This window comes from Suricata suricatta, chromosome 3, assembly GCF_006229205.1.
Source record: "Suricata suricatta isolate VVHF042 chromosome 3, meerkat_22Aug2017_6uvM2_HiC, whole genome shotgun sequence".
Taxonomy (NCBI): Eukaryota; Metazoa; Chordata; class Mammalia; order Carnivora; family Herpestidae; genus Suricata; species Suricata suricatta.
In genome coordinates, this window is record NC_043702.1 from 105974876 (window position 1) to 105987208 (window position 12333).

General features: G+C 38.7%; 1 protein-coding gene across 7 annotated transcripts in view; it reads right to left on the reverse strand.

Annotated features, from left to right (window-relative positions):
• SAP130 (Sin3A associated protein 130) overlaps nucleotides 1-12333 on the reverse strand; it is a 76069-nt gene that overhangs the window by 10306 nt on the left and 53430 nt on the right. For 5 of the 7 annotated variants that reach the window (XM_029934790.1, XM_029934792.1, XM_029934788.1 and 2 more), the window contains 3 exons: nucleotides 10725-11083; nucleotides 7197-7445; nucleotides 6887-7012 (listed from right to left, as the gene is read on the reverse strand). In XM_029934790.1, the coding sequence (XP_029790650.1) occupies nucleotides 6887-7012; nucleotides 7197-7445; nucleotides 10725-11083 (734 nt within the window). The remainder of the gene's footprint in view (nucleotides 1-6886; nucleotides 7013-7196; nucleotides 7446-10724; nucleotides 11084-12333) is intronic. The other 2 variants (XM_029934793.1, XM_029934789.1) reach the window with 2 other exon arrangements.

Here is a 12333-nt window from a genome sequence, read left to right on the forward strand (position 1 = left end):
TCTGACACTTCTTATGGGCAAGTAATAAATTGTATCATGTATCTTGAATGTATCATAGATAAGCTGCTATATAACGATTGCCACTTCAGATAGCTGTGAAATTAGGTGATTAACTAGTTGTTACATAACCTTCTAATTTCTGGATAAGTCTAATTACATGAAATAGAAGTTGGGGTTTTGATTTTTTACTTTGCTTTTCTGTTTGGAGTGTAATTGTAACTACTGTAGTGTAAATAATAGCAAATAATTGCATATGTTAAAAAAATAAACAAACAAACAAAAAAATAAAATGATCATTCCGGCTTCGGTTCAGGTCAGACCTCACGGTTCATGGGTTCAAGCCCTCTGTCGGGCTCTGTGCTGACAGCTAGCTCAGAGCCTGGAGCCTGTTTCAGATTCTGTGTCTCCCTCTCTCTCTGACCCTCCCCTGCTTGCACTCTCTCTGTCTCTCAAAAATAAATAAAAAGCATTAAAAAAAATAAAATGATCATGTGGTTCTTATTCCTTCTTCTATTAAGGTGATGCGTCACATTGATTGATTTGCAAATAATGAACCCCCTTGCAAGCCAGGAATAAATCCCACTTTATCATGGTGAATGAGTTTTAAAAATATATTGTTGGTTTTGGCTGGCTAGTACTTTGTTAAAGACTTTTGCATCTATGTTCAGAGATACTGGCCTATAGTTCTCTTTTTTTGTGGTGTCTTTATCTGATTTTGGTATCAGGGTAATGCTGGCTTCACAGAATGAATTTGGAAGCCTTCCTTCCTCTTCTATTTTTTGAAATAGTTTGAGAATGGGTATTAACTCTTCTTTAAATGTTTGGTAGGGGTGCCTGGCTGGCTCAGTCAGTAGGGCATGCAACTCTTGATCTCAGGGTTGTGAGTTCAAGCCCACACTGAGCGTAGAGCCTACTTAAAATTTAAAAAATTTTAAAAATGTAAATGTTGAGAATTCACCTGTGGAGGCATCTGGTCTTGGATTTTTTTTTTCTTGGACTTTTGTTTGTTAGGGGAGTTAAATTTTGAGTACTGATTCAATTTCATTGGTGGTAACCAGTCTGTTCAAATTTTCTATTTCTTCGTGATTCAGTTTTGAGAATTATAGGTTTCTAGGAATTTATCCATTTCTTCTAGGTTGTCCAATTGGTTGGCACGTATTTTTTCATAGTATTCTCTTATATTTCTTTGTATTTCTGTGGTGTCGAGTTATTCTTTCTCCTGTTTCATTTGATTTTTATTCAAGTCCTCTTTTGATGATTCTGACAAAACATTTATTAATTTTGTTGAGGTTTTCATTTTTTCCCAATGTTTTATTTATCTTTGAGACACACAGAGAGAAGAAGAAACAGAATCAGAAGCAGACTCTAAGTTCTGAGCTGTCAGCAGAGCCTGATGCAGGGCTCAAACGCATGAACCATGAGATCATGACCTGAGCCTAAGTTGGACGCTTAACTGACTGAGCCACCGAGGTGCCCCTAATTTTGTTAAGGTTTTCAAAGAACCAGCTACTGATTTCATTAATCTGTTCTATGGTTGTTGTTTTTTTTTTAGCTTCTGTATCATTTATTTCTGCTCTAATCTTCATTTCCTTCCTTGTACGGGTTTGGGGTTTTTCTTCTTTTTCTAGCTCCTTTAAGAATAAGGTTTACTTGAGATTTTTCTTGCTTCTTCAGGTTGGCCTGTATTGCTATAAGCTTCTCTCTTAGATCACCTTTTAAGGCATTTCCAAAGATTTTAGATCATTGTGTTTGTTTTCATTTTCATTTATCTCCATGTATTTTTTGATTTCCTCTTTGATATCTGAGCTGACCCACTCATTTTAGTAGTATGTATTTAACCTCCATATATTTGTATTCTTTCCAGCTTTTTTTCTTGTGGCTAATTTCTAGTTTCACAGCACTGTGGTCAGAAGAGATATAGGGTACGATTTCAATCTTTTTTAATTTGTTTTGTGGGTCAACATGTGATCTATTTTGAAGAAGGTTCCATGTACACTTGAAAACAATGTGTTTTCTGCTGTTTTGGGATGGAATGTTCTGAATGTATCTGTTAGATCCACCTGGTCCAAATGTGTCATTCAAAGCCATGATTTCTTTGTTGATTTTCTGTTTGCATGATCTATCCACTGATGTAAGTGGGGTGTTAAAGTCCCCTGTTATTTTTGTATTACTATTGACTATTTTCCTTTATGTGTGTTATTAGCTGCTTTATGTATTTGTGTGCTCCCATGAGGGGTACACAAATATATACAACTGTTACAGCTGTTAGCTGGATTGTTCCCTTTTATGATAATATAGTGTCCTTTTCTGTCTCTTGTTACAGTCTTTGTTTTAAATTCTTTTTTGGTCCAATATAAGTATTGCTACTCTGGCTTTCTTTTCACTTCCATCTGCATGATCAGTGCCTTTCCAAAGCTTCACTTTCAAACTGCATGTATCTTTAGGTCTGAAATGGGTCTTTACGTCTGAAATTGATTAAGTCTTGCTTTTTAATCTAGTCTGTCATCCTTTGTCTTTTGGTTGGAGCATTTAGTCCATTTACATTCAAAGTCATTATGGACAGGTATCGATTTGTCATTTTGTTACTTGCTTTCTGGTTGTTTTCGTCGTTTTCTCTGTTCCTTTTCTTCTCTTGCTCTCTTCTCTCATAGTTTGCTGGCTTTCTTTAGTGATATACTTGAATTCCTTTATTTGTTACTAGTTCTTGATCTGTGGCTACCACTATGTTTATATATAACATCTAATGGATACAGCAGTCTATATAACAATCACTTATCTTTGAACAGAAGAGTACATACTATTAGCACGATGCATCATTATTCATATTGGCCTTGAACATCTGGCTGAGGTGGTGTTTATGGTGGGTGCCCACTGTAAAGTTACTCTTTTTCCCACCAAAGTACACTTTGTAAGAAAGTCTCTATGTGCAGATCACACAGAGAGGAGCAGAGAGAGGATCCAAAGTGAGCTCTGCACTTTTGAAAGGCTGACAGCAGTTAGCCCGATGTGGGGCTCAAACTTCCAAACTCCAGATATTCAGACCTCTTTAATCAGCATTTCATAGCTGTCAGCAAACATGTCCGGTCTATGTTTTGCTAAATTTATACTTAAGTATGTCATTTTTGTGGGAAAAACTGTAAATGGTATTATATGTTCAGTATCAGTTTGTACAAGTTCATTCCAACTATCTAAAATTACAATTGATTTGTGTATTGACACTATATCCTGTGACCTTGCTGACAGTTCCAGGAGTTTTTTTTTAATGGAATCCTTGAGATTTTCTATGTAGACAATGATGTCACTTTCAGGCAGAGATAGTTTTATTTACTCCTTTCCAACTCATAATGTCTTTTTATCTTTTCCTTGACTTATAGTGTCTCCTAATCTTGTACTAACCCACTACTAATCTTGAGTTAAGAACGGTGAGACAGGACAGCTTAGTGTTTGGCTAATCTCAGGTAGAAAGCATTCAGTCTTTCACTCTTAAGTATAATATTAGCTGTAGGTTTGTTGTAGACTTTTTATCAAGTTGAGAAGGTCTTCTCTTGTTTTTCAGAGATTTATCATTAAAAACTGTTGAATTTTATCAAATAGTTTTTCTGCATTAGTTGATATGATGATGTGAATTTTCTTCTTTAGCTTTTGCTTTGGATTGAACTATGTCCTCTTAAAAGACATGCCGAAGTCCTTACCCTTGTACCTATAAAGGTGATTTTATTTGGAAGTAGGGCCTTTGCAGATGTAATCAAACTAAGAAGAAGTCATAATGAATTGGGGGAGAGCTATCAATTAGTGATGTTCTTATAAGGAAAGAGAGAGAAAGATATGAGACACAGGAGTGAATATGATGTGAAAGGGGAGGCAGAAACTGGAATGATGCAGTTGCAAGCCAAATAATACCAAGGACTTCTGGCAACCAGCAGAAGCTACCGAGGCAAGGAAGGACTCTCCATGGCCATCAGAAAGAGCATGACTTTGCGGATACTTTGACTTTGGACTTCTAGCCTCCAAAACTATGAGAGAATACATTTGTAATTTAAGACCAAGTTTGTGGTATTTTGTTATTTCAGCCTTGGGAGATTAATATGGCTTGTTACTAATGGTGAATCACATTGATTTTCAAGTGGTGACCTCGTCTTCCAGAGCTGGAACCCAACTTGATCAAGGTATAAAATACTATTTATACATTGCTGCATTTACATTTTGTTAGGAATTTTTACATCTATATTTATGAGGAATATTGATAATCAGTTTTCTATGTTTTTACTCTTCTTGTCTGATTTTGGGTCAGGAAAATACTGCCTTCATAACATACAGAAGTGCTTCTTCTTACATTTTTTAAGAAAGTGTAGAGAATTGGTGTTGATTCCTTTTAAAAAGCTTAGTTGAATTTCCCAGTGAAAGTATATGAAAATAGAGATTTCTGTTTGGAACATTTAAAACTTTGGGTTCAACTTATTTATTAGTTATAGGACTATTCTGAATGTCTCTCTGCTTCTGGTTGAGTTTTGGTAGCGTTTTCAAGGCACTGGCCCACCTCATCTAAGTGGCTGACTTTAAGGGCATAAAGCTGTTCAGTTTTGCTACAGACATTAATTTGACTTTCAAAGAACCAGGTTTTGTTTCATTCATTCTTTCTATTATTGCGTTTTCAATTTCATTAATTTTATTATCTTTACTACTGTCTTCCTTGTAGTTGCTTTAAGTTTATTTTTTTTCTTTGTGTGTGTAACCTTTTGAGATAGGTACTTTGAGATATTTTCTCCTTTCTTTAAAAAAATTTTTTTAATGTTTATTTTGAGAGAGAGAGACAGAGTGTGAATGGGGGAGAGGCAGAGAGAGAGGGAGACACAGAATCCAAATCAGGCTCCAGGTTCTTAAGCGGTCAGCACAGAGGCCGACGCCAGGCTCTAACTTACAAACTGTGAGATCATGACCTGAGCCGAAGTTGGATGCTTAACCGACTGAGCCACCCAGGTTCCCTCCCTCTAGGCACTTCTGTAGTTGCCTCCCACACGTTCTGGTATATTGCATATGTATTTATTTTTATTTTCATTCAGTTTATGTACTTTAAAAAATTTCCCTTGAGATGTCCTTTTATGACTGTCTTGTTTAATTTTCATGGTTTGAAGATTTTTCTGTTAACTTTCTGTTATTGGTTTCTAGTTTGAGTCCATTATGGTCAATGAAGATGCTCTGTATGATTTCAATTCTTTTAAATTTGGTGAAGTCTGTTGTATGCTCCAGGATATGGTCTATCTTTATACGACCTGTGGGCACCTGTGGGCACTGACAGAATGTGTGTTCTGCTGCTGTTGGAGTGTTCTATAAACACCTGTGAGATGCTATTGGTTTGTGGTATGGAGTTCTAGTTGGTTTTCTGTCAAGTAGTTTTACCAGCTGCTGAGAGGAGCATGTTGAAGTTCTATTATTGCTCATTTACCTATTTCTCCTTTCAGCTGTATTATTTGTACTTCATATATTCTGAAACTCTTGGATTTTGTTGCCTGCACATTTAAAAAAATCAGGATGTAATGTCCTTGTCTCTAGTAATTTTCTTTCCTCTCAAGTTTACATTATTTGACATTAACATAGCCACTCTTAGCTTTAGTTTTGCATTGTATGTATATTTCTATCCTGTTACTGTCCATTTACTTATATTATTATATCTGAAGTGAGTTTCTTATAGACAGAATGTAGTTGGATCTTTTTTGTTCATTCCCTCTGTACAATAGATATTTTAATTGGTATGTTCAGATTATTTACATTTGAGGTAATTATTGATATGTAAGACTAAGTCTGCCATGTTATTACATGCTGTTTGTTTCTGGTGCTGCTTATTCCTCTTTTTCTCTTTTTTTTTTTCCTTCCTGTATATTACCTGACCAATTTTCAGTATTCCATCTTGATTTATTTAAAGAAATGATTTTAAAGCTTGGGCAAAGTAGATCAATAAAGTTTTAATAGTCAAGAGACCATCTGAATCGATATTTTCTGTGGTCAGATTACCTTTCCTGAGATAATTTTTGAAGAGTGAGTCCCAGGAAGTAGTAAGAATCTTTCAGTATGGCTTAACATGTTGCCAGGCAATACTTTATAATATTTTTCTGCCATGACATGGAATTTCTATGGTGTGAAGAGAGGTTTAGTGGCCCATTTCCTGCTTCCACCAAAGGCCACCACTCTCTGATATTTGGAAATCTAGCCTCTTTCCAGACCTCACGGTCTACTCATAAGGAAAAACTGCTGGATGGGTAGCTGCCTGCAGTTCCCTTCAGAGACTAAACTATGGGAACTTTCACCCCTGGTCCCACACATTATGTCAATACCGTCTGACTCATTTTGAGGACTTAGGGAAACCATCAGAGACATTTCCAAGTAGAATTTATTTGAGGGAATGGGAAGTGTGATCAATTCTCTGAAAATGTTCACTTCTCTGTGCCATGATTATATTTGAGATTAATGACACTTAAAGTCTACCAGTACAGATATTTGCAAGTACTATCAGCTATTTTTCCTACATGTGGGCTTATGAAAATGTAATTCTCACATACAACAACAAAATGTTTACTGAGGGCTTGCACCAGACCCTTTCAAGAGCTTCACATATGTTAAACAAAAGGTCTTTTGGAAAATAAACTTCCTGGGGCTTACAATGTATGTATCTTTCAGCATCCTAGGGATTAATGTGGACTGTGTCCAGTAACAATGTGGTACAGCTTTTCTACAACTACCCTGGGGCCTAAGGAGGTCACTCTGTCACCCCCTGGGTTTTTTGGAAACTAGAAAACTGTAATTCTGTCTTTCTATTCTACTTGGATTACCATATAGGCAAGTGAGAGACCAATTTCATGCATTCACAATGGATGTTTCTGCAGAAACTAACCTTTGACCCGGACATCACTATACCGCTGAAAGTGGTGGTAAGCGGCTTTCCAGGGGTTCCGATAGTGACGCAGCAAAGTAATGGGCGGTCTCGGACGCACTGGGACATACCTCACACCTTCTTCGTCTGTTCAGAAGAAAAGAAAAGAAAGACATTAAATAACTTACCATGTATTATCAAGAATCCACAAGGTGTAACTTCAAGAAATGATCCACAAGTGAAATCTGATTATGGGAACAGCCTCAGGGATGGAGCCCTGACTTACGTCGGAAAGCTTCACATGACAATAGTTAGCGCAAGTGACCATTACCAATATACTCCTTGGGTGGAGACTTGCGCTTCTCGGCTTTCACCAGAAGACTCTTGGCAGTGGACTTCTCGTCGTCAGTGCTGTTCGTCTCCATCATGTCCCCTTCTTCTGTAGAAATCACATGCTGTTGCTTTCGAGGCTTCTTCCTTGGAGAGGCACCCGGTGGTAGGTCACTTGTAGGCATGGAAAGGTTGTTAGCCAGCAACGTGAGAGATGGAGACACAGTGCTGGTCGCCAGGGGAGGAACTGCTGTCATCGGAACAAGAGCACATCCATGTGTGAGAACCCACACATAATGGGAAGTTCCACTAGATTTCCAACCATGGAGGACGTTAGGACAGCAAAGAGAAGTGACATTACTGAGTCTTCCTATGTGCCAGGTAGTGTGCTACGCACTCTACTTATGGCAGAGGGTGCCAACAGCTTTCTCATACACCATGACTTCACCATCCTTAAATGAGGAGGCTTATACTTGTAGACAGGCACTCTGCTACTGAGCTGAAAGGCTAGTTACTAGCTGTGTAGCTGTAAGAAATGAAAATAGAAGTCCTTAAATGAAGGTGTGACCTTCTACTCCTTGTCTTCTGCCACCCTAGAACTCAGACACGGCAGCTGGATTCTAGCAGCTATCCTGAATCTAGGGGTGGGAGGAGCCTGGATCTCTGATGATGTTCTGGAGTCTAGGTACTATTCCTGGACCGTCTTTGCTAGGATACCAGGCATGTTCCTCAGGCCTGGAGTGCTCCCTCTCCAGATTTCTGAACAGCTGGCACCTCATCTTTTTAATGTCCTTATTCAAAGACGACCTCCTCAGTGAGGCCCTCCCTTTAAATTCTCCTTAAATTCACAGTCCTGACTTTCCCTCAAACAGCCACACTTCACATAATTGTGCTTTGTAGACACTGCATTTTTTGAAAACTGAGGGTCTGTGGCAACCCTGCGTTAAGTCTACCAGCACCCTTTTCCCAGCAGCATCTGCTTGCTTCGTGTCTGTGTCAGATTTTGGCAATTCTCACAATATTTCACACTTATATTTGTTATGGTGATCGTGATCAGTGATTATGACTCACTGAAAGCTCAGATGAGGGTTGCATTTTTTTAGCAACAAGGTATTCTTTTTGTAATTAATTAATTTATTTAGAGAGAAAGACAGAGACAGAGAAAAGAGAGACAGACAGGGAGAGAGAGAGATATGAGTGGGGAAGAGGCAGCAGCAAAGAGAGAAGGGGACAGAAGATCCAAAGTAGGCTCCATGCTGACAGTAGAAAACCCCATGTGGGGCTTGAACTCACAAACGGTGATATTATGACTGAAGTTAGATGCTTGAATGACTGAGCCATCTAGGCATCCCAGCAATAAAGTGTTTTTTAAATTAAGGTATGTACATTGTCTTTAAAGATATAATGCTATCACAGGGTGCCCGGAAGGCTCAGCTGGTTAAGTGTCTGACTCTTGATTTCAGCTTGGGTCATGATCTCACAGTTTGTGGGGTGGAGATCCATGTCAGGCTCTGCACTGACAGTGTGGTCTCTGCACAGATTCTGCTCCTCCTGTGCTTGTGAGCACATTCTCCCTCAAATAAACATTAAGAAGAAAAAAAAAAAGACCTAATGCTACTGCATACTTATTGTATAAACATAACTTTTATATAAAAATCATTTGACTTGCTTTATTGTGATATTCACTTTAATTTTTAGTTTTTTTATTATTATTTTTAAAATATTTTTGAGAGAGAGGGCCAGAGTGAGAGTGGCGGAGGGCAGAGAGAGAGGGAGACACAGAATCTGAAGCAGGCTGCAAGCTCTGAGCTGTCAGCACAGAGCCTGATGTGGGGCTCAAACCTATGAATTTTGAGATCATGACCTGAGCTGAAGTGGAGGCTTAACCGAATGAGCCACCCAGGCACTAATTTTTTTTTAATTAAAATTTTGTTTTAACATTTATTTCTTTGAGAGAGCGTGTGTGCAAGTGGGGGATGGACAGAGAGAGGGAGACGGAAGATCTGAAGCAGGCTCTGTGCTCACAGAGCCTGGTGTGGGGCTTGAATTCACGAACTATGAGCTTATAACCTGAGCTGAAATCAAGAGTCAACCGCTTAACTGACTGAGCCACCCAGGTGCCATGATATTCCCTTTACTGCAATACCTGCTTCATCTGGAAACAAACTCCCAATTTCTCTGAGGCATGCCTATATCTGTCACTGCTTTATGTATCTGTTTCTCTCCCCTGCTAAAACATAAGCTCCAGAGGATGGAGATGTACTTTTTTTTTTTTTTACAAGGACGCATCATCAGTCCCTGGTGTAGAGCCCTACAATTTGAGGCAGGATTGCCGTCAGTTTTCTAGTACAGAGAAGTAAGAGGAACATTCCGTTTCCCCTCCTGGGTTAGCCATGGTGTCTTTCAATGGGAGTACTGAGGCTAAATATGGGTAAGATAGAAGACGATTTCATGGTATAATAAGTAAAAAGAAACAGCAGGTTAAGTAACTGCAGACACCGCACAACCACACCTCTTACTGAACAAATAGCACTAGGGATGGTCTTTATGCCAACATGGTGAGAGGGCACTGCCTGGTAACTGGAGGACAAACTGACTTGCCTTCCACTTGGGCTTTATCAGCATCTTGCAGATTCTGTACATGAAATGTTATTTTTCTAGTCAGGGGAGGCAACATTCCTCAATGAATTATTAACAAATATACGGACAATCAGAAAACCTCCAAAGTGACCTGCATTTCACACACTCGAAGTTCAGGGTCAAGGAAAGGAGGGAAAGAAAGTAGCGAGCAATTTTAAGATTTTACTAATCACATGTTAAGTTTATCAAGAGAGTATTTCCAACAACATAGATCTTAGTCACTGCATAATAAGGCAACAAAAATTGGCAGGGAATAAATTGTTAAATAATTAGCATTTGGCTTGATCTTATCTTGACCTGATTTTCTATTTTTATTTTTTAATGCTCTAAATGCTTGTATTAAGAAAAAAGTTTAAATAAACAACATTATACCACAAGAAACTAGAAAAAAAAGAAACCTATCTGAAATTTAGTAGAAGGAAATAACAAAGAAAAATCCGAAAGAGAATAGAGACCAGAATAAACATTAACATAACACTGGAAGTAATGACCAGTTTTTCCAAAACACAAAACAAAACAAAACAGAATTGGCAATGTTTTAATTACATTAAGAAAAAAAGGAGATAAGACTCAGAAACCAAAATGAGAAATGGAAAAGAAAATTGAACAGATAACCACCAAAGCTCTCTTTAAGGATATTTTTTGGGAAATGTTAATCCTTTTCATGATTTTGGTGAAGAAAGAAAATGAGTGCCAAAGGGAAGCAAAAATGGGTTGTTTTCAAAAGGAGCCCAGCAGTCTTCCCTTTCTTAAAAGGAATGAGATGCAAACAGATAGTGTGCCCCCAGGATCAGGCTCAGCAGCAGGGGGTCCCAAGAGTCCAGCTCAAGGAGCATCAGGAAAAGGAAGCAGAACATGCTAATGAAGAAAACTCCGGGAATGAACCTACCAGAGACCGGCCTCATGATGTCCATTGGTTCCACTTCTTCTTTAACTTTTATCTCAGGTACCGGAGGCCCCAACACAGAGGAGAGATTGCCGGCCACAGAGGCTGAGGGCGGAGGGGCAGCCGCAATGGTAGTGACGGGGGGAGTAACGGGGACCGCTCCGGGAACGGTCGAGAGGGCGGCAGCTGGCTGTGACGGGGGGCTCGCTGCCGCAATCATGGTTGGGATGGTTGGTGGAGGCTGTTGAGCCGTGGGGGGCACTGCAATGGTGGGCTGATCGTTGCTTTGACTGGACACAGTCTCCATGGACACAGTGACCGGAGTGGCCATTGATACGTGGATTTCTGATTTAGGCTTGGCACTGAAACACGAAAATGAAGATAATGTAGCACATATTTTAGAGGATGGGTGTTTGTGGAGTTCTTTTTGCACAATGAACAGGACAACTTAGACTCTATTAACTTGATTCTAGACATCGAACTTTAAGGTAAGTTTTAAAGCGAATTCAAGTTTTAAAAATATCCTCTCTTGGCCCCACCCCTACCACATTTTATAAGTGGTGATAAAATTAACTTAGAAAATAGCATTTTAAAGAAATCACTTAAAGTCACATCATCAAAAGTCAATGAACTTTTACTACATTAGGGTCTTTCTTCTCCCTCAATACCTTTGTGTATGTTGCCTTACAAAGTTTTTTTTTTAAATCACAATCATACTCACTTTGTATGTAATTTCTTGTAAACCTATTTCTTATAGAAGAGGAAACTCACACACATGGTAATGATTCAAAAGAATACAAATTGAAGATAATTTTCCTTCACTTTACACACCCAGCCCCTTACGCAGAGGCATCACTCTTATAACTTTCTAGCTTATTTTACCAGAATACTCCAGGCATCTAAAGTAGCTATACATTTAATGTTTGTTTTTGTTTATTTTTTAAATTTTTAAAATGCTTTTTATTTATTTTTGAGAGACAGAGAGAGGCAGCATGAGCAGGGGAGAGTCAGAGAGACAGGGAGACACAGAACCGGAAGCAGGCTCCAGGCTCTGAGCTAGCTGTCAGCACAGAGCCTGATGCAGGGCTTGAACCCACGAATTGCAAGATCATGACCTGAGCTGAAGCCGGACACTTAACCGAATGAGCCACCCAGGTACCCCTATATTTAATTTCTAAAACTGTGCATCTGGGGCACCTGGGTGGCTCTGTCAGGTAATCATCTGACTTTAGCTCAGGTCATGATCTTTTTTTTTTTTTTTTTTTTTTTTCAGGTCATGATCTTAAGGTCTGTGAGTTCAAGCCCTGTGTCGGGCTCTGTGCTGTCAGCTTAGAGCCTGGAGCCTGCTTCAGATTCTGTCTCTCCCTCTCTCTGCCCCTCCCCCGCTCACTCTGTTTCTCTCCCAAAAAATAAACATTAAAAAATTAAAAAATAAAAAATAAAACTGTCTTATTTTTTTTGGTGTTATCAGAAGTAGTCACTCAGGTCATTACAATTCTTCTTAAACATTGTTTTTTAAAGTAAAAAATATATTTTTAAAGATTTTATTTTTAACTAATCTCTACAGCTAACATGGGGCTCGAACTCAGGATCAAGAGTCATATACTCTACC